Raw genomic sequence first — 22,908 nt, 5'->3', positions numbered from 1 at the left:
AGCATGAGCTGGGAAAATGGACTGGAACTATTATATTATTACATGTTCAGTTTGAGTTTATGATGATATTTTTCCTACTTTCAATCCTAGATGCAGATACTATCACATCATGAACCTAGGAATCTCTCTTCCCCTCAAAATTAAGCCATAATTCCAGACCTCCTTTAACTAAACACTCACTGGATTCATATTACTCTTAGATTGTTAGAGAAACTGCAGGATTCATAACTAGAGCCATTCACATTGTGCCCTGGGGCCTGGGCCCATTCCTCCCCTGCCTTATCTCTTATCGTCAGAATTGCTTCATCATTTTCCTGCTCATCCATCCATCCACCATTATACAACAGAATTTCCTTGAGTCGCAAACCTACATACTAACATATATCACACATCCCTTTGCTCTTTCTGACTCCTCAGTTCCAGGCATGTATTCTGCCAAGGTATCAACAGGCTGTTTGCTGCCTTTTCCAGGTATTATGTGTTTTAACAGTGACAGTCAACATGAAAATGTGAGCATTTTAAGAAGCAACAGTGGTAGTTGAAGGTATCTTTGGATACAAAATGGCTCTTTCTAAAGGATGCTTCTGTAGCAGTTGAGAGAAGGCAGTAACTTCCAATTTCTTATTCCCCAGAGGTCACACGTGTCCTTTGTTCTCCAACGTTATTAAGAGGAATGTGCTGTTAGATAACTGTACCCTTAACAATACTGGCTAAAATTGTTTTGCACAGGCTCTTCTTTGTTTTCCCTTGCAACAGAAGCTCAACTTGTAGGCTCTGACTGGATGTTGCCAGTATTTAAAATCAGCAGTGAGTGCATGCAACAGCAGAAAACCTGGGGTCTTGATGACACTTGAGATTGTTAGATATTACATTTATGAAAATGTGCATTTATGAAAATGTGCAAGTGCATGCATGATTACAGAAATGTTAAGAATTCATGTCCCCATCTCTCATCTCTCTTTGAATGGGTCCCAGCTGAGTTGCAGATAAACTTCTGCGTTCTATTTTTGTGTGATGTTATTGGTCCTAGGGTCCCCTAGTCATCATTTTCCCACTATCTTCAGGCTGAGTGTTTTGGGTTTTTCTTAAAACCTAACAGAGAGCCTTGCCTAGCACAGGCTTGTTTTTCTCTAGTTAAGATTTGGTGCAGTACCTGGACAAACAATATGTACCTTGGATCAAATTCCATGACAGCCCTTGTGAATGCTTTCTCCTCCTGTGGAAAATTCAGTCCCTGAGCTCAATGATCTCTTTTTATTATTTACGTAGAAAAATACTTCTTGCCACAAATTCTCCCGTTTTTCCTTTTAGCCTATCAATAATTTAAATCACAGCATATGTTCTTCTAGAGCTTTTGAAATGCTAAAACATTTGATTCTATACCTTAATTTCACAGCTTTTCAATAAAATGAGCCACACCGAGTGGTATGATACATAACAAAGAATCCATTTATTTGTTCCCTCTTACCCCCAAATTTGGCAAAATAATATACACCTTTATTTTTGTTAACTTGTAAAAAAAAAACCAAACAGGTCATTTCCCCAGAGTTCAAAGGTCTTTAGATGGCCCAGTGAGTGTTCTATCTGTATGCGCTTTTGCTTGTAGTCAGCTGCCTACCATAGGGCTGGCTCATTGTATGGTTTTATCAATGCATACAGTTTGAATTTTTCCCTACTAAGTGAAAGTTTAATTGGAACAGAAGAATACATGAGGACGCCTTTAAACACTGAAGTTGATAGTGAGTTCTTCTGGAGCAAGCTTTATGTGGGGGCTCATTTCACTGCCTATAGCTAATCGCAGATTCATCAGTAACTCAACAATATAACTCAGAAACATGTGGCAGCTTTGAATGGACTGGTTAATCAATCTTTTGGACTCGGCAATGAAGTTTTCAGGATAATTGGAGAGCAGGTCTGAAAAATGTTGTAGTTTATATCTGAACTGCTGGTGGTAATCAGAAATGATTTCCTTCATCACAGTGGCCCAGTTTTTAATTATTTCCTGAGTGACAGAAGAAAGCTCTGCAATCTTCTCTTTCCTTTTTCCATCTGCATCAGTAAGGATGCTGAGATATTCCTGGATATCTCTGTGCATAAATTGCTCAACTTGATTTGAGAGCTGGGAAGCAAAGCCAGCAGCACTGACAGTAAATTTGGAATGCAAGTCCTTAAGGACAGCTACTAGACTGTGGATCACATTGATAATCTTTTCTTCAAGTTCATAATATTTCTCTGTCCAGCCAGCTAGACTTGGATCAAAATATTCCTCATGAAGAGCCTTTATGTACTGTTGGAACTTCTGTAACTCTTGATAAGCTTCCTTAAGTTTGTTTTGAACAAACTCATTGAATTTATCGAGGTTAAGGTATAGATTCTCCTTCAAATATCCACCATATGGAATTAAATTTTGGACGACCACATTGATGTCATGAATGGCATCAGTAAATTCTATATCCTTTAAGCATTTGATTTCTTTTTCTATATTTTGGAAGCCACCTTCTAAAATGTCCTGAACATAATTTAGTATCTCTGTAAATGTGGCAGACTGGAGTTTATTAAATGCCTTTTGGATTTCTTGTGATAAATATTCGAAAAGTTTTCTACATGCCAGGATTAGATCTGTTAGTTTATAACCCTTTGAATCAAAGGAATGTCTAATAATTAGGTCCTTGGTTAATTTAGATTTCTCCACTAGATCTTGGGTATAGGACAATAGCATTTCTAACCCAGTATGGATTCCAGACTGCATCTGGGACAGTACTTTTCCCATTTTCCTCAAGACCATAGTGCAGAGTTCATCTCCGGTATACATCCCTTCTTTCCCTGGCAGTTGGAATGTGATGAACTTCAAGAAATCAAAGAATGAGTCAATCACACGCTTGGCTGCCTTGTGGTATTCCTGAAAAACCCATACTAAGCTGTCAACCACCTTCTGCTTGAGTCTCTGGGAAGTCATTTGGTCTTCCTGAGCCAGGAGCTCCTGGTACAGAGTCTGAGCCTTGTCCTGCCACTCCTGGTAAGTTCTCGTGGTACTGCTGGCGGCCCTCTGCAACCTCACGTGCATCTCATCAGTCTGTCTCATAGCCTCTTGATAAGCCTGCTCAGCACTGTTGTGCAGACTTCTCCGAAGCCTTAAAGAAGCATCTCTCAGGCTGAGTCCTGTGTGCTCCTGATGGTACTTGCTGACATAGTCATGAAAGGCCATCACGGCTTTGGGCACGTTGTCTTGTAGGTAGCCTATCAATCTGGAGGCGGCCTCTTTTTCCCAGTGAGCTTCGATCTGTATTTCTCTATCAACTTCTTTGTACCTAAGCTCAGTTTTTAATATATTGAGTTTTTTAGCTGGAGAAGACTAACGCCAGAAAAAAAAAGATTAAAAGAACATGTTTTCAATTATCCTGATTAGAAAATATACTACTATTAAAACTTCATTAGCAGTTAAAATAAAGATCAGAGAATTTTTCATATTCTGAAGGGTATTTATCTTTCACGTGTAAGTTCATGTATTTGCTTTATGGTTAAGTAAGTCCACTAGTGTCATTTTCCCTTTACCACTTACTACAAAAAGGGTAAGATACATTTGGCGTTTATTCAGTGACACTTACCACTAAGCCTTCCTAGACCCAAAAGTCTGAAGTGGAGGAAAAGGAAAAGGAGGGATAAGAAAAAGAAAAAACTTGAAGAAGTAGTAATAAAAAAGGGAGAAATCTAGAGCCCTTTAATCAGGGAACACCAACATCAAGTGTTCATTGTTCAAACCTATAAGAAACTTTAGTGATAGAACCAGGCTCTCCATCTCCTCTCCTGCTGATGCTGTCTTCAGTTTGGCCCTGCCAGAACCTATAAACTATTGGAGAGGAATTTCATGTCTTACCTATAGTGAAGAAGAATTTTGGCTGCATCAAATAATGTAGAAGCCACTATTTGAATAATTTACTCTGCATATGGCAGGGTTTGCTCCTGATTTCAGGGATGAGACATTGTACTAACCATTCTGAATTTACCCAGAACTAATACAATAGTGCTTATACAAGGTCGTGTGTGTGTGTGTGTAACAACTCTGTTCAAGAAAGGGCTCATTGTGATACTTTCTAGAAAGCAGTTCCTTGGAGAAGACTTCTTGCCTACAGTATCTCTTATCTGATCTACAAGTGTTATGAGCAAATACTTTGCCTTGAAAGAAATGTATCCACCCCACTTCTCTACTTGCACTTAGCAGTGTGTAACCTGTTAGATGGGATTTACCTGAGGGTAGAAGTAGAAGTTCCACTTCAAACTATCTTCACCACTTTCCAAATCCATGCCTATGGTGCCAACGGCTGGAGAGGCTTCCCAGAAGGAGAGAGTTTTGTCATCTCTGTGGTAGTACATGTGGAAATCAGTGAGTGCTGGGCTAGTGACATCTAGGCGACTCTCTCCTTCCCAGTCCCTGGAAACAGAGGAGGAGGCAGAAGGTGAGCCATCCTGAAAAGAGTGTGGAGACGGTAAAATCATGACTTTTCAAAAGGGGTAAAGAGTCAAAATAAGTCCCATACCAAAGTCCTTTGTACTTGATTCCTTCTTTGTACTCTGCACTGAAGTCACGATGTGCGAATGTTCCTTTGGTCTCACAGATGAACACGCCATCTTCCATTTTGTGTGTTCCCACAACTGTATGGGAGAAATTTTGTATTTTGTTAGATTAACAACCACAAGATGTGGAGACTTTCATTGTTAAAACCAGGAGAATTCCATCATAAGAAAATGCCTTACTTATATTTGAAAGCATGTAACATGCAGTTTATATTGTTTTCAATGAACAGGAGAGGTTACTGTCATAATATCTTTGCAGAAAAATCTGTTTTCTTTGGGTCTGTTATTCTTGATTTCAGCAGATTTTCTTTGGTTTGCTTTTTATATGTGGGTAAATGTGGGAAAACTTCAGAAAATTCATGGAAATGTGTATCTTAGAAACAGCTGTTCTCGGATTTCAATTTTTGGGGGTACCGAAGTTAACTTATTTTTTAATTCTACTTTCCATGAATGTTTTGAAGTACTTTTGTACATATTTTTGTCTCCTTTATATATCACTGTAGGGAGTAATTGTGCCTCTGGTCATAACTCATTACTCATATGTAATTATTTACTCACAATTATTGGAAACATGTGGTGTCTAAGAGGGGAGGTATGGCATCTCCTTACCATTGAGGTCATATTCCAGGAACTGGATGGTTGAACTGCAAGTGGAGTCCAAGAATGTTTCAACATGGTCTTCCTTGTTTTTCAAACCAGCACTCCAAGTGGCATTATACAGGGGAGAGGCCAACCCAAATTGTGTAGTCAGTGTGCCAAAGAAAGGAATGAAAATTCCAGCAGGTACAGACAATTTGGTGGAAGGAATCTGAATTGTCTGCTCAGGCCCGGTGATGGAAGGTAGCTCAAACTCTGCAATCTTGTTGACTACCTCATTTAAATTCAAAACAGTGCTGCCAACTGGAATACTTTTTGGAAAAGTGAGCTGGGACACAGTTACCTGAAATTCAGGAACCGTTATCTCAAAAAAGGGAACTGAGGCATCTTGTGGTCCAGAATATTTTGTTAACACATCAACTTCAGAGAATTTTATGTTGGGTAATATTGGTAGGTTGAGGGCAAATGGTGAAGTACTAATCTTCTTATAGATCTTTATTTCATTGAAGTCAAGTTTGTAGGATGGAACCAGAAGATCTGTAAATGGGACTTGGAACATAGGTGTGACAAAAACTGAGTTTGGATCATTTAGTTTCAGCCAAGGGATGATGAATTTATCTGCCAATTCTTGCACAGGAAGAGAGAAAGCATAGCCATTGGGGTTCTTGGTGTACACAAGGGCAGTTGAGGCACGAAGATATTGTCTTCTGTTGGTACTAGTGGTTACATCCAGCTTCATGAGGTCCCATACACTCTTGTCATAAACTGGCAGGATGATAGTTTTGAGGAATGCTAAGTGTCCTTCTAAGGACCCAGCAATGTCAAGACGTGCCTCTTCTGGGTTGTTGGAAAACTGTACTTTGTTTTGAAGAGAGCCCAAATTAAACTGGACCTCACTTTTCCAATTGAGCTGTTGGTTCTTAAAATTAGCATTCAGGCCCACATCCTGGCCAAAGTAGGGGATATCAAGGAGATGGTTGGGCTGATTTCCTCGGACCTGAACAAGGGCTGACATTGTCCATGGTGAGAGTTCTAAGGTAGCTTTGCTCATTTGTTCTCCATGTGTATAAAAGAAATACTGTAGCTGTAAACTGTTTTTGGCATTGTGTTCCCACATGGCATAGATTCGTTGGAAAGTGGCTTCTCCAGCAAAATTCTCTTTTACTTCAAGGTTCCAGATATCATCCAATCTGGAAGCCCCATGAAGCTTCACTGAAGACCGAGTGCCCTTGGGATTCAAATAAGTGTTGGCCTCACTGGCAACAGTTCCTGAATATTCCCGTGAAAAGAATGAGCCCTTGATATCTCCGCCGGTAGATGACTCAATGGAAAAGTAAGAGGTGAGGCTTTCTAGGTTGAGTTTGTGCTTCACTGCCCCTTTAACAGTAGAATGGAGTTTTGTGGAATTGAAATCATACTTTAATTCAATGGATGAAGAGACAATAGGTTTTGATTTGGTATTTCCAGTAAGTTCTTGCTTGAAATTCATCCTCAAAGTGGGAATGTGGACATCTGCAGATGTTGCTAGTGAGACGTCCATGCTTTTCTTGGTTAAGCTGATAGTACTGTCATGAGTGCCTCCCAGAAATTTGTTATTCAGAGACAGAGCTGTGGCTAACTTCAACCCTCTTTTTCTTGTCAAACTTGACGTGCCCTCTAATTTGTACTGTAGTGCCTCAATGACGGAGGAAGACGAGGAAAGGAAATGAGCAACAATATCTGATTGGTTATAAAGTCCAGCATTGGTATTCAATGTAATGACTGTTGATTTAAAAGAAAAATCATAGGTAATATTGCCCATGGCTGGAATAAAAATGTTGTTAATGGTCTTCAATTCCTCAAAATCTGGAAAAGAAATCTTGAGTAGATTCTTGGGGATATGAAGGACTGGCAGCTCTATGGATGGCAGGGTCAATGTATATGAAGGCACATTGAAACCCAAGTCCAGGATGGTGATCTTGGAGGTGCTGATGGTCTGTGGGATCAGATGGCTGAATGCTGACATCTGTACTATGAGTGGTGACACTTCTATGTTGACAATTGGAATGGTGTATCCAGGGGTTTGGAAGGTCCTGGGGACTCTGTTGAGAGAGTTTTCCACTTTATACTTATCAAACTTAAGTTTTGCTTCATTATAGGATCTGGTGAGAAAATCTAATGCATCGTTTCTGCTGTTCTCTATATGCCTGCCAAAGGAATTGATGTTCTGACTGATAAACTTGTAAAGTGTACCTAACGGAATTGCAATGGAGTGCTTCTCCTTGTTTTTCTTGTATTTAGCCTTAACACTTAAGTCAAATGATTGCTTTGTTGTTTTCAGGAATTCCTTCAAGCCTGTTTGTTCCCATAAGGAGTAATCTCTCAGCGGGGGAGTGGTAAGTGTTGTATAAGGTATATTCATTTCAGGAATTGTTAAAGGAATATTTAGGAAATCCAGATTGGCATCTCCATTTATTCCTATGTGGGCCTCAAGGCTGTTCTCATTGTTTCCAGCAGAGAAATTATGATTGTATTTATATTGGTTGAACCTGGCACTTGCCTGCCAGCTTGCTTGCTGGGCACGAGGACTCAGAAGCAGTGCATAGTTATTCAGGAAGTCTATTTTACCTGTTAATTTTAATGGAAAACCGACTTTCAAATTCCCTTCATTGTTCATGGATGCAGTAATCTCAAACGGCTGTGCTAAAACAGAGAGAGAATTTTTCAAAGTTCCACTGACTTTTCCATTTAAATGAGCAACATGGTTGCCATTCATCTCTGCCTTCCCTTCTTCAAGCAGTGCTGTGCCTTTTGCGGTTAAAATGCTGTGGCCCAAATATTGAGATTCAATTTGTGACTGAATTTCAAATTTAGAGAAATTGAAAAGGCCAGAATTATAAGCCACATTTTGGTTTACTTTTAGGTATTTGCTGTTAATCTTATTGGACAATCCAAAGGAAGTGATGGGTGTTGTCATGGTGAAGCTGATTTGTGATTCATGTGTTCCCTCATCTGAGAATTTGGGGCAGGCCCATTTCCATGTGCCTGTTCCAGAAGAAGTCCAGGTCATATATCCAGCTTCCAATAGTGTCTTGATCTCATTCTGCAGGTCAGCCTGACTGGAGAAGTCCAGATTAGGGATGCTCAGTGTATGGGAGTAGTTTGTGCTGCTCTCCAGAGCCAGCTGAGTATTCATCTTGACCATCACAGCATTGTGAAGCTCCAGTGTATTTCTTGCAGTGTGCAGACTTGCCACTGTGTCCGACTTTCCCTCAATAGCATTTCCAAAAATTAGCAGTTCACTCTCATGTTGTGTTCTCAGGTACTTGCTGGAGAACTTCATGGATTCCTTTAGAACCCAAGGATTAATCTTAGAGTCAGAGAGTTGTGCATTTGCTTGAAAATCGAAATTGAGAACTTCTAATCTGGATTCTCCTTTAGCAGCAACTGAAGCTGTGAACACTGCTTTTTCTGCTGAAGCAGTTCCATTTTTTATGTCAGCATTTGCATCTAATGTGAGAAGTGGAGACTGGATTTTCAAGCCACCATATAGCTTGCCAAAAGTAGGTACTTTGATGGTGTTTGAGAAGTGGGGAAGCTTGAATTCTGGTATGTGAAGGTCAGGAACTTGAAGATCTTTAAAGCTGAGATTTGGCAGTGTGAATTCTGGAACTGTGATTTCTGGTAAATGGAAATCTGGCAGAGTGATTCTAGCAAGAATTGAGTCCAGTTTCAGATCCTTCAGATATACTTCTGGAATTGGCCACTGCAGCTCACTGGTCAGCATTTGATCTATGGTTCTGATGATCTTCACTTTTATCTCTGCTAAGTCAATTGTAAATGAAGGGATGTGGAAGGTGTTGAGGATTGTGAATTCTGGTGTAGAAAACCTGGAAGGGATTTTTATATCTTTCAGCTCTTTGAAATTTATTTGAACAGATGGAATCCTCAAATCTGTGAACGGAACTATGAATTCAGGAGTGTGGAAGGTAGCTTCCTGCAGGGCACGGAGACTGATCTCAAAGGCAGGCATCGTCCCCAGGGTGGTCTGGATTTTAGGAACAGTGAACCCCTGTTCCACCAAGGCTTTCAGGTTTTCAGCCCAGTCTTGGATGGAATACTGCTCTGCCAAGTCAGTAAGGTTCTTAGCAGCAAGCCTCCACCAGTCAGAAATGTAGGTGACAAGAGTACTGTAAGCTTGGCCCGTTAGAGACAAGTACCTCATTAGTTCCTGCTGAATGTCCATTTGATAAACTCGGTCTCGTATGTCTTCCAGGGTCTCTACGAATTTAGCTTTCACATGAATCAAAGATATGGAGTTTAAAGCATCCTGTAACCAGTCAGTGACTAAGGTTACTTTAGTGTCCTTTAGCTTTTCCAGACAGTCCAAGACCATTGCCTTGACATCGTCCACAAACAGTTTCAGTGCTTCTGCTTTCTGTGCTATTTCCAGAGCCTGAATTGCATAGTTTATTTTCTGAGTCACCTCTCGAATTTTGTTGTTGGTTTCATCTACAAACTGGTGGTAATCAAATGATTTTAATTTCTTCACCAGCAAGTCAAGGAATCTGTTTACTTCTTCAATTAATTTTTCAAAAGTCAATGCTTTAAGCTGTATGACAGCATCATCCACAAACCCAACCAACTTCTCAAAATAATCTTGTATCTCTACTCCTTGTAGGACATTGCTTAGTTTCTGAATAGTTTCGTTCAACTTGTATTGGTGGGCCAGCTCCACCAATCTATCCACTATTTCTTTGATTTGTTGGTTTACTTCATATTTCTTAATCAACTCAAGAACTGTCGCTCTCAAAGCCTTGACATTCTCAGTTATTTCAAAATTTTCAATAAGATTTATAACAAAATATTTGACATATTCAATAATGTCACTTATTTTGTGAAATGGAATTGTAGTTCTCAATTGAGCTAAAAGCACTGTGACATCAAGAGCTTCAATCTGTTGTTTCAGTTTCCCAGCCAGGTGTGGGATGTCTATATTCTGAATCTGTGTTTTAAGCTGTTGCAATGTTTCTAGTATCCAGATTCTGATTTGATACTTGGTATCCACATTTTGAATCCAAGATGCAGCACTACTTTCAGTTTTTTTAAAGTCAATATTTTCAATGAGCAAGTACAGATTGTGGATTGATTTAACTAAATGTACACGTAAATGATAATGTTCATCAAGAATTTTTAATTTTTCAATGATTTGATCTATAATCTTAGCTATAGCTATTTTAAAATCACGTAGATCATAATTATCTTTAATATACTGATCAAATTGTATCACATATGTCTGCAGTTGAGACAGTTTTTCATTTAAGTTGATTTTAGCATTATCCAATGCACTTTGTAGATCATGATCTGTAAGTTTATAATTTTTTGTGAAGGCAGTTAGCTTTTCCTTGGCACTTAAAACTTGTTTCTCCCAGTTGAGTGCATTCAGATAATCATTAGCTTGCTGTGGGAGTTTGCCCAGGGTTGCTCTATAGCTCCTCACAAACTGATCAACATTGATGCGTTTCAGTTCTCCCTGTATGGTTTCCAGTGCTGTAACCAACAGCATGCGATTCCTCTCAAAGTATTCCAGCAGGCTATTCAAGAAAGGGAGGTTGATAGTATGGACATCTTGGTTCTTATCATACTTTATAAAATATACAATTGTGAATTCTTGGGGCTTGTCAATAGCATCTCTCAGCTCTAAGGCATCGATGATGTTGATGGGCTCCCTGAGTAGAAGTGGCACTTCAATTGGGTAGTCTAGCATCATCAGGTCAACCAGAGCTCCTCCTTTAAGCTCCACACCGATTTTGTCTTTGTTGTTGTAAGCCTCAAAGTCCTGGCTGTACTCATTGTTGTTTATTTGGGTCTTAAGTTTCCAGGTGCCTTTCTGCTCAGTTGGAGAAAGCAGGGCATTGATTTTGTGGTCAAAGGTGGTACTGACAATTCCCCTGGTCAAGAGATGGTGCCTTAAAGATCCTTGGTAGTCATGAGAGAAAGTAAAAGCCAGAGGTTCTGCTTTCAACACGAACTTGCTGTATAGCTTTCCAGTATGCTCTCCCCATAAAACCAGTTTCCCATTGCCATTTGTAAGTGAATCAATGGTTAAGCTAAATGGGCCCATTACAGAGTGGAAAATGTTGTTGAAATGAAGGGAGTCTGAATTATAATTTGTACTGATGTCAGCAGATGAAACCAGCCAACCAATATCTGTGTTGATCCGATGGTTAAATCTCACACCCTGAACTTTTGCCACAGTTTCTGCTTTATAACTCGCAGACAAGTCAGCATAAGAAATGATGTAGCCGTGTTTGATTTCATCATTGTGGTAGAATCCCTTTAGGTCGCCAGCCATGTTCAGCTTCAGGGGTTCCAGCCGTAATTTCCCACTGCTGGTCAGACCAAAAGCACTGTATTTCAGGTCACTGTTTAAGGTAGTTACAAGAGAATAGGGCTGCAGCTGGAAATTGAAATTTTGTTTATAGAACTTGTCAGAACTATAAATGTTGTCAGATTTTGAAGATAAATCCAGTGATAAGCCTGCAATGTTCAGATTATTTGTGTAGTCAAATTTCATTCCAGCGTAGGAGCCCATCATATCATTGGAAAGCTTAAGTCCCTCTTGACTGATTTTGAAATTGAAAACATTCTTGCTGTCGGCACCCAGAATCATGGCCTGATACGCACTTCCCAGGGATACCTCTGTCAGGGCAGCTTTGCCGTCTAGGCTGAACTTTGCATTGTGTTCCTTGAAGCGGCCATTTGTTATTAACTTCACAGATGCCCCCGAGAGGGCGAGTTCTGCATTCAGCTCATTCTCCAGCATCAGGGGACTGTACCTCAGACTGGTCGTTGCACTGGTAGATATTCCATTTTGGCCAATCCTTAATGTTGCCTTGTGAGCAGCAGTATTAATTTTGTCAGTGCCCAATATATCTGCATTTAATTCAAGAACCTGGGAGTTCAGCAATCCAGAAAGCAGGGCGAAGAACCGCAGGGACTTGTAATCGGCCTGATACTCAGCACGTAGCAATGCATTTTCCTTAGATAAAGTCAGATCCAATTTGTTGGAAGTGGCAAAGTCCTCATACTTGCCGTTGGCATCAGATTTCAGAGTTAACTCGTAGTTCTCATATTTCAGAGAAGCACTGTTTTTGAAGATGCCCCCTTGAAGATCAGAAGTGGAGGTGAGGGAGAGGGTTCCATCTTCATACCTTCCTATTATCTGGTTGGTGCCCTCAAAGTAGGAGGAGTTGAACTTCAAATTGGACTCTCCACTCAGCCAGCCAGTGGTCAAATCCCTCCGACAAGACAAGCCATACATGCCTTTGGCATAAAACGAAGAGGCTCTGAATTGGCCGTCCATTTTGACTTCTCGGATGTACAAATGCTGTTTCTTCTTTGAGTCCAAGTAGACTGAGGCAGACATTTGTGGTCCCCAGGCACTGGATGCATCAAATGTTAGGAAACCTTTCGAGGCTGGGTTGCTTCCCACTTTTTCTACATGACTGAATTTGAAGTTGGAATGCAGAAATTTGTGGCGTAGAGCTCCATCACATGATAATGTGAATGTATTCCTATGGTCGTATGTTGTTTCTCCAGAACCTAACATAAAAATCAAAGACACACTGGTTAACTTAGGTAAGAAACCCTAAGAACTAGCATCATCTTGAAGAATATTTCATTAACAAAGACACATATATCTGGGTCAGTTGTGCAAGAATCTTCTTTGCCTATAATGGTAAATGTAAAATGAGTTAAAGACATTCCTCCAGGTAGCCTTCCCAGACCACAGGAGACCTTTCTGGGCTCCCTGATCACGTTTTCCCATGTTCCTTACACTTGACCATACCATCTTTCATACTGAACCATGACTGATTGTTTGTCTGCTTTCTTTTATTTTTGAAAAAACCCCCACCAGTTATTTACCAAATGAATAGATAGACACAATTGTACATATTTTGGGGATACTGTGTGCATTATAAAGTGTCTAATAGGGTAAAAAGATCTTTCTCCCTACACATTTACATTTCTTTGTGGCAAAAATATTCACAATCCGATCTTTGTTTCTTTCTAGTAGCATTTTAAATGTTCATGCTTAAGAGAATTCTCTTAGTTGAATGGATGAGAAGATTTCCAAGGAACAGAGGGACTACCAGTAGGAAAGCCAAGTCCTTTCCCCCCTAGAAGAGCTCTTCCATTAGAGCCTATAGCAAACGAGTCCTGTATATCCTTTGCATGGCTCACCTTGCACACTGTAGGAAAATAGATCAACAACAGAGTCAGCCTTCACACGGTACCGAGCCTGAAGGCTAAAGTGGTCTGCACTGGTGTTTCCACCGGTGTAGCTGGCAGACCAGTTGTACACATTGCTGTAGATATTTGTGGAGAGGTCTAGAACACCGAGGAGAGGCACTCGAAGTTGATATAATTTGGGAATGGTAAAAGTGGGGACTTGAAACTCTTTAGGTGGCAGATAGAATCCCACAGGATGGAAGTTGAGGGCTGGTGTCCTTATGGTCTCCAACAACTTTAGATCTTTGGAGGATTTGCCACCAAGAGGCAAAGGAATGTCAATTGTCATGACGTTCTTGTTCAAAGTGTATTTGACCCGGCCATCACTGAAATGAGAAACAAAACACAGTGTCTCCAGTCAGACATCAGGAATTCAAAACTCTGTACTCTTCCATTTGGTTTTCTGAGCAGTGCTGTAACTGCCCAGTTGTAGAACACAGTCTGCACGCTTCCTCCTGCTACTTCTTTAGCCTGGGTCCCCTTGCTTTTACATCTACCTATCAAACACTCAAACCCTTTCAAAAGTCCTAGCTGACTTCTCCTGTTCTCAGAGTGATAGAGTCCCTTCCAGCTATTTCAAAGAGTATGTCACCACTTTGCTTATGTAATTAGTTATTTGTTCATTTGTTGCTGTCTTCTGGAAGGAAGGACCTCATCTTATTCAGTTTCTGTCTTCATATGGCAATTAATTTCATATTTTACACAGAAGGGAAGCTGGATACATGACTGCTAAACTGAACTAAAACTGCTCAAAACATGGAAAGGACACAGATGTGAGAGTCAGGAAACTTGAGTTATGGTTTTAGCTTCCACTAATTGGTGGTGTTATCTTAGTGAACTGCTCTCCTCTCACTGATTGTATCTGACACAGTAGGTTAAATGGCATCCCCTTGCTGACTTCAGAGATGACCTTGGATATCAAGTGGGAAAAATAGCTTCAAACATATTGCAACCTTTTCAGTATCACACACACATAATAGACTATTACAATAACTTGTAAAGCTGGTAAGCAGGGTGTAACAGTTAGAATCAAATGAGTTATTTATTGTGTGCTCCAAAAGTGATTGAAGGTAGCCTGTACAGCATCCTGATAGTAGGAGGAAGATGGAAAACCAGTACCAGGGTAAGGAAAGTCCTGCATCCTCTGAAGCTACCATACCAGTGCCTGGGCAGAAATCAGGCATTTCATCATCATCTGGCCTTTGAAATGTTGCTGCCCAGTCACTGACTATGGAGAGACAATGGGCACAGGGACACAGGCCATAAGTTGCCTTTACCCTGAGGATAACACTGAGAATAGTATCTAGGAAAGGTAGCGATCTTTCGATCTCATGCTTTTAAAGAAATTTTTTTCATAAAGTAAAGCAATCAAAGCAGCATCTGTAGTTTTGTAAATACGGAAATGGACCCAACAGTTTGAAATATGATTTCCCTGTAAGGAGTAAGCTGTATTCCTCTGCTGATAATGCTCTGTCAAATGCTGCCTTTATTCAGTGCTCAAGGGCTGTAGTGGCTTTCCGTGACTCAACAGCAAGCCACTAGCCAGTGATTTTCTGGCTACTCTCAAATTCTTTCCACACAAGTATGGGTGTATCTAGAACTAGAAAATGTGGGGGGGCATTTATTTACATAAAAAACTTAATAGCTCATGAAGGATCTCTGATTTCTTCTTTTACCTTTTTAAGAAGAGGTTTTCTGGGATGTGGAAGTCTGGCAACCCCATTTTCTGGAGGTTCAATTCCTGGAGGCCACTGAGGTGATACTGCAAAGTCTGGGCATAAGGAAGACTCTGGGATGCCTCTTGAAGCCAGGTGTTTGTTGCCTGCAAAATGATTTAACAAAAGATTTCCGGAGTAACTGGCATGGTTGAGCCTCAAAGCTCAATTGACATTAGGTGCCGATGCAGCTTTGGCAAGCCAGTCATTCAGTAGGATAATGCACTGAAAGTTAAGAATATGTCACAGAAATTACTCTCTTGCTTATCAGTCACTCATGTGTTCCTTTATATTACAAAGGAGTTATATAGCATAGCCAAACTCCAATCAGTGCCCTGAAGCTTCGTTTGATATGTTTAGGCACAACCAGCTCTTCACAGCTTTGTGCAATTGGGTAACTACATATGCATGAAACTTTGTCCTCAACCCCAGGAACTCCCTGGGAGCAGAGAGCAGGACTTGCACATCTTTGGATACCTCCCACACCTGACTCAGAGTTGAGGGGGTCATGAACACTCAGAATCATGCATTATTTTGCTGGCTTATTTATACTTACAAGTATTAATTTGGAACCCACATGCCGGAAGGTCATGTCTGTTTGAGGAACTCTGTAATCCAAAAGACTATTGGCATACACATGCAAGCTGCTAGGATAATCAGACAGATCTACAGGGAAATTGGAAGCCAATTTTTTGGTGTCCACATTGGTGCCAGCATTCCATTCAAATTCAATCTTTTCATTATCTGAAAACAAACATATGAAATGGTTGTCACTGGTACCAGCTCAGTTCATGAGCTATGGCTGTCACCATCTGCACTCCAGCTCACAGTGCCCTTGAGACTACTCCCATGGAGGAAGAGAGACATACCGTAGCGCCATGCCACCCTCTTGGAAAGTGTTGAGCCATAAGCAGTAGCAGATGAGTCCATCTGGAGGAGCAGTTTTGCAAGAGACCAGTGGGTGAGGATCTCACTTCTGGCTTCTGCTTGTAGGCGCGGTATGGAAATGACACCTTTGATTTTGCCTTCTCCCCTCATATCACAACTATTGAAAAGAAAAATGACATCAATGATTTTTTTCTGCATCCCAAGGAGATATACAGGATTTCAACAGTTAGAAATTGCATTTCTGGTGACAAAAATTAGATATGCAAATGGAAGCAAGTAATAAGCATACATAAATCAAACTTACTAACTTCCAAAGCCAACTTTCAGCACACATTTATGACTCTTCAGTGAGAAATATGGCAAAAAGATGCTTTTTGAAAGTTTGAATCCTACTCTGCCATTTACTTGCTCTGTGGTCTCAGAAAAATGATTGAGCATTCTCAGCTGTCATTTCCTTATATCTAAAATAGGGATATTCATACATACCTTGCAGCTTATTGGTAAGCCTGAGATAATTTCTTTGAAGCACCCAGCACAAGAGCTCGATACATGAATGATAAGTGCCTAATATATGGCAGGAAGATTCAACTGAACATATGCAGAGAATCGAGATTTTTGAAAGCTGTTCTTGGATTGTAGATAAAGAGCATACCTGGCTTGGTCACCTTAAAATTGGAAGAAGAAAGAAGGGACAGCGCATCAGATGCAACAGCTCAGGGCAGATCACCTGATGCCTTCCTTACCTCACGTGGCCCATGAGGGTGACCTCAGTGATTTTCTTGTTCTGAATGTCCAAGGTGAGTTTGTAGGATTTTTTGTCCTTCTCAGACTCATCGTTAAGTCTGAGGATTGTCCCAAGGTCAACGTTAAAATCTGGAATTTGGATGGCACTGGACAAAGTCCTACTTTGCCGGTTGTATTTGAACATCATGATAGCCTCAGTCTGCTTCACACCTGTAACCGTGTACAAGAGAATAAAGAAATGTGTGAAGAAGCTATGGTTAGGAGGGACAGAGAAGAGGCCCAACAACCCAAAGTCTTCAATATGCTGAAACAAGGGCACAGTGCAGGAATTTACCTTACATTTTTAGCTCAGTGGCAGATAGATTTATATTTTTTAGCTCAGATCTCATTCAGTCTGCAGATATTTATTGATTACTGATGAAGTCCTGGGAACTGCTCCTTTTTCTGCTCCTTTTTCCCCACCAGCAGAAAAAGGAGCAGTTCCCAGGACTTCATCAGTAAGCAAGTCAACTAACTATGTTTGATGGTAATAGATGTTATGATAAAGGGTAGAGAGGTGGAAGAAAGAGATGCTTCACATGTGGTGGTTAGAGAAGTTCTTTCTACTAAAGGGATTTGTGGGCAGAGGCCAGAATAAAGAAAGGCTGGTGACTGGAGTTGTAGTGTAGTGGGAAAACCTACTGCCTGAGGTGCTAGAATCCTATATGGGCACTGGTTCATGTCCTGGCTGCTTCACTTCTGATCCAGCTCCCTACTGATGGTTTGATGTAAAGCAGAGGAAGATGGCCTAAGAGTCTGGGACCCTACCACCTACATGTGAGACCTGGATAAAGGTCCTGGCTTCTGAGTTTGGCCTGGCACAGCACTGACTGTTGTAGCCAGCTAGGGAGTTAACCCGCTGATTAAACACCTCTTTCTGTCTCCTTCTGTGTAACTCTTTCAAAAAAAAAAAATCCTTTTTTTCTTTAAAGAAAGGCTGAGCTATGCTGAGTTCTGGCAAAGAATATTCCAGATAGAGGGTAAGGAATGCAGAGGCCCTGAGTGGGGAGACTATTCAGTGTGGTTGGAGTACTTCTGGATCAGGCAGACATGCCATCTCCATGTCACTCCTTGCCCTGCCCTGGGCTTCCTCTTCCCCAACTGCCCCTTTTTTTGTAAGAAGATTCATCGGCTTCTTTCCATTTCATGTTTGCCCATTTATCATATCTTTTCCTATATTCCTTTTACAAAACAGTGTTTTCCCAGTGTGTACTCTTACCCTTCAATGCTTTTTTTGTAGTGTTCATCCCTGGCTTCGTTTTGTGATATAGTATCCCCACATAAAAAAAAAATTCCAAAGCCAACTCCTAAATGTGTTGCATCCCCTAAAACATGTTTATTCAGTAACATTTTCTATCTTAGTAAATTCAAATCCCATTTTTCTCATTTGCTTAGACTAAAATCTTACTTGTGATGTTGGTTCATTTGTTTCTGACATTCAGCATCTACTCCATTAGCAAATCTTGTTAGATCCATCTTAAACGTTGGCCAGCATCTGATCATTTCTCTGATCTCCTTTGCCGCTACTGCAACACGGAGCACCACCACCTCCTCCCTGAATTATTGCAATAACTTACAGACTAGTTTTTCTGCCCTTGTCCTCCAAGATTTTTTCACAATATGAAAAGTCATATAAAATCATGAGAAAACGTTGATGCCTTCTTATTTTATTCATATACAAATACAAAATTCTTATTACGGCCTGCAAAACTATGTTTCTCCCACCTTCCCTTATCTCTCTGACCCCATCTTCTGCTGCTTTTCTCCCCTCTCTCTGCCTTAGCCATACTGGCTTCCTGTCTTTTCCTCAAGCTTAGCAGCCATTTGGCAGCCACAGGGACTTCGCACCTGCTGGTTCCTCTGCCTAAAACACTCTTGTCACACGATTCTCTCCCTTCTGCTCCGTTTACCACCAAGGCTGTTCTTATGCACAACATCACTGCCATCCCCCATCCTTCCTCCTGTCAGTCCCTTCTGTGTCTGGCTTTTCTCCTCAGAACTCTCTGCCACCTTGAGTCTTTCCTTCTTTGTTTATTGTAACCTCAATGAGGACAGAGACTTTGTTGCTCCACTGTTCTAACATGAGTTCTTAAATAGGTCTGGCCTTTATTGGACATCCAGTTAATATTAAACATGTTAAATTCAGTATGTATTCCTTGTGAATACTGAACCTGAGACTGAAGACTGAGACAGAGCAGCCCTTCTAAGATACTTACCTTCTGCCTGAGTTACAAATGTCAGTGTATCCACCAAAGCGGCGTCATCTCCCTTAAGTTCATACGTTGCACTGGCAGAATACTGCTCTACTTCTCCAGTAGGTGTCAATTCCAACTCAAATCTAAAAATGTCACCGGGCACACAGTGTACAATGTTAGAGGTTTCAAAGATGTTGATGATGGCTACAAAACAATTCAGTCTCAGGTGCAACAAAATACGGCCATTCTGTTAACACTGACTCTCGCCCTTACTTGGTGATCATCTATTGTGAGTTCCACAGTCACCCCATCTTCCCCCTGCTTTCACATACCCAAGAACTCAAGGTAAGGGCAGACCCTAAGATTCCCGGGGGTTTTGAGCTCCCTAGAGCAGGGGCTGGTTGGGTGTGTCCACAAAGCTGAGAGAAAGCAGTGGTAGCGGAGGGCTGAACATAGGGAGCCCTGAAGCACCGTGAAGGCTTCAAGTACTCCAGTCATTTTCACAAAGATCGCATAATTGTGAGTGGAGGATCAGAAACACAGACAACAAATTAGGAGCAAATCAGGACCTATGCCATGATCTCATCTAGTGTGTGAAGGAGTGGGAGTGGACTCCCAAAGTGTTGGTAAGGGGACCCAGTTTTAATGCACAAATGGTGCACACCCACCAAGCTGGTGACATGGCTCTACAACACAGGGCATCTTCCCTTGGCCCTCCTAGAACTTCCTCTTGTGGAAGGTGAGCAGATGCTGGCCATGCACTGACACGCCTCACCTGGTGTCTCCTGTCAGTGGGTAATAGGAGGCAGAGTCTGTGGAGCTGGCGTTAGAGTAAGCACCCGTGATGCAGTAGTTCAGACCAGTGAAGAAAGGCCTGCAGGTTGACCAGGACTGCCTGTTCTCACTCAGAGGTGGGATCACTTCTGTTTTGGTGGTGGAAATCAAGTGCAATGAGTTGCTGGAGAAGAAAGAGGAAACTTGATTTATCTTTAAGTCATAAAATAGAATGAACATTGCTAATTCTTGCCATGTGATGACCTCTTATCCTTTTCATTATGTCCTATCTGTCTTATACCTAGCTCAAATGGCTGGTCTATTGGGAAAGAAATAATAGGAAGAGTACTGATAACTAACAAGCTCTTCTGTTTCAAATGCTGCACTGAGTTCATTATGTTGTTACCTGTAATCCTCCAAGCAGGAGGCAGTGGCTTCTCAGCTTAGAGGAAATCCAGGCTTGGAATGCTACGGAATTGATTACTGACACTGAACTTGGGTGTAGTTGTCACTTCAGACAGAGCTGAGGGGAGGAACCAGCTCTCTTTCCTCTGAAATCTCTTCTTCTCTATGGCATTTCTGGCTGTATTAAATACTGTTAAGACTCTCTCCTGTCACCTCTTTCTTTCCCTTCCAGCTCTCTGTTGTCTCCTTACAACTGAGAGAATTGGTTGCCTTTGCAATCCCCATTTCCTTTCAATATGTTTCTCACTTAGCTGTGAATTGACTCCATCATGACTTTGAAAATGCTTTGATCAACATTTCCAGCTCCTTTCTTGTTCCTAAACCACAGGGATATCTTTAGACTGTATCCGCCAGAAGCATTCAATAGATGAATGCTGAGGATTTTAGTGTCCCTAATCTCTGAAGAAATTGTGACACCTTTTTCCCATATATATAGTTGAATAATGAGTACACAAGCAAGTTCAACAATGACTAGATTGCTTCCAATGATGCTTTCCTCTGCATTAGTTCCTTATCTTGGGGGTGCTCTAAGATCAAAGCTTAGCTGGTGGGCTGGACTGAAAATGCTAGTGTTAGCCTTCCTACAGAGTGAGCCCCCTCTGGCTACTGCTTGGCTCCTAGGAATCAGGACCTTGGTTCTTCCACCTCTTGGGTCACTCATTCTTTTTGCTGATATGTTCCCTCTCTCTCAACAAGATTATGTGTTCTACATTTCTACCGTACTAACTCATATCATGAGATGGCAACCTGTAAGCAGTGATGATTCTGAAATCTGTATTTGGAGTCCCTTTCCGGTGAGATAATTCTAATTCCTCCCACCTCCACCCCCAACAGCACAGCAAATGCAACCCATCCAAAACCGCATCTGTCACCTTCCTCTGAAGCAGCACACCCTTTTAGCAGTGTCTGTTTCAAGGAAGGATATCCCATTACCTTTGCATTTTTGTTGTTCCTTATTCCTATGCTCAATCAGTCACCAAGGGCTCACAGTACCAGTTCCTAGAAATTCCTAGAAATTCCTAGAGCTTGCTGATCCACCATGCTGTCCTCTGCCCCTCAATCCCCATTTCATGACTGTAATAGACCCCAATCGCTCTCCTTGTTGCCAGTTGCACCTCATTCCCACTCTGGCATTAGAGTACTTCTTTAGAAAGACAATCCTATCTTTCTTATGTTCCTCTCCAACCCTTTTTACCTTCAGAAGAATCCAGACTCCTTATGATTACTTCCAAGGCTGGCCATGGTCTATGCCCTGCCTTGTCTCCACAACATCATCTCTTATACTCTCAGTGCACTTTCCCAGACCAAGCCTCTTTTAGTTCCTGAACCATACTTCCTCTCTCTTTCTGTGGGACCCTCATTCTGTTATTTGTTAGGAGAATCCTGGCCCAGCCCTTAGTAAATAAGATCATATTTTCTTGTTTTTTGACTGGCTCAGTTTATGTGATACATAATTTTATGGTGCTCTCCAACTCTCACTAATTTAGTTTCTACTTCATGTATTTTTTCCCCTTAAAAACACCACCTCCAGGAGGTCAATGATTTCACTCAATGTGCTTGTTACACATTAATCAAATACTATCTTTGAATAAACAAATACGTGTTTTCAAAATGTAGAAAAATAAGGCAAATCAGTGGTTAGAGTTGTGATTGAGAGTGGAAATATCAATATGAGGCTGCATCCCAAGATCATGGAATTAGAAATTTCATATTTTAACTGCAGAGCCACCCACCACGTAACAGTACATCTCTTAATACTTTTCCTGAGGTCAAATGTTAATTTACCAAGGACAGTTACCCTAGATGCAGTTTTTCCTCATTCTCAAAGCAAACAAATGACAGAAAATAACAACCTAATAACAGCTGGTTAGCCAGTAGATGTTAAGTCTCAATGCAGGAAGACACAAGGCAATCTAGCAAAATGTGAGGAGAGAGAAGGGTAATTATTTGCTGAGTCAAAGATAGATTTAAAAGTAAGTAATTCAGAATCTTTGCTCCCTCCTCCTTTCTCCTTTCACTGGATCCTGAATTATCTCAAAATAGCTGTCAAGCTTGGCCAAATCCTACAGATATATTTGTGCATCATCCATTCTGTCTTCCAAATTGACTAGGCAGACCTAGGAAGAAGCATTACCTGGCACTGAACAGCTTCACTGGCCCCTTTGGGGAGGGAATGATGAACTTCAGCTGCCCAGACTTTAGGGCAACACGAGTTTCCAGGCCTGACTCATGGAAGAAGTTGGTGTTCATCTGGATGCCGCTCCTGGCAAAGTCTGGAATGATGATGCCCATGCTGGTCACAAACTCCACAGACACAGAGGGCTTTACCACCAGCTCGGCCTGCATCTGTAAGCCAGGAAGCAGCCTGTTCACTTTTGTTACATACCTCCACCTCCTGACAGAGCACTCACCCATTCCCACCTCTGGGTAAGCTCTCACTTGAGGAGACATTGCTGTAGCTCATTTGGAGGAAGAAAGCCAAATTCCCAATTCTCCAGAGCCAGACCTCATTAGCCAGGTCTAGGAGTTGACTGAGTTAACTTAAGCATAACCCATTAAAAGATGACAAGAACATTCATCCACAGGTAGAGAACATCTGGCTTCTCGTCTTACCCCAACTGGAGCCAGTGAAGTGGTACATTCTG

The 22,908-nt window shown here is 41.2% G+C and overlaps 1 protein-coding gene across 1 annotated transcript in view; it reads right to left on the bottom strand.

Moving 5' to 3' along the window:
* Positions 1 to 1,549: 1,549 nt before the first annotated feature.
* The window catches only part of APOB (apolipoprotein B), a 37,607-nt gene continuing 16,248 nt past the window's right edge, over positions 1,550 to 22,908 (bottom strand). Inside the window, exons 17-28 of the mRNA XM_058667369.1 lie at positions 22,398 to 22,609; positions 19,800 to 19,982; positions 19,046 to 19,167; positions 16,790 to 17,000; positions 16,028 to 16,203; positions 15,715 to 15,902; positions 15,120 to 15,265; positions 13,396 to 13,769; positions 5,182 to 12,753; positions 4,536 to 4,650; positions 4,246 to 4,429; positions 1,550 to 3,352 (exon numbers count right to left, since the gene is read on the bottom strand). Coding sequence (XP_058523352.1) covers positions 1,721 to 3,352; positions 4,246 to 4,429; positions 4,536 to 4,650; positions 5,182 to 12,753; positions 13,396 to 13,769; positions 15,120 to 15,265; positions 15,715 to 15,902; positions 16,028 to 16,203; positions 16,790 to 17,000; positions 19,046 to 19,167; positions 19,800 to 19,982; positions 22,398 to 22,609 — 11,115 coding nt within the window. The 3' untranslated portion in view covers positions 1,550 to 1,720. The remainder of the gene's footprint in view (positions 3,353 to 4,245; positions 4,430 to 4,535; positions 4,651 to 5,181; positions 12,754 to 13,395; positions 13,770 to 15,119; positions 15,266 to 15,714; positions 15,903 to 16,027; positions 16,204 to 16,789; positions 17,001 to 19,045; positions 19,168 to 19,799; positions 19,983 to 22,397; positions 22,610 to 22,908) is intronic.

This window comes from Ochotona princeps, chromosome 8, assembly GCF_030435755.1.
Source record: "Ochotona princeps isolate mOchPri1 chromosome 8, mOchPri1.hap1, whole genome shotgun sequence".
NCBI lineage: Eukaryota > Metazoa > Chordata > Mammalia > Lagomorpha > Ochotonidae > Ochotona > Ochotona princeps.
The sequence above is the reverse complement of the archived record's forward strand: the minus strand, read 5'-3'. Positions and strand labels throughout refer to the sequence as shown.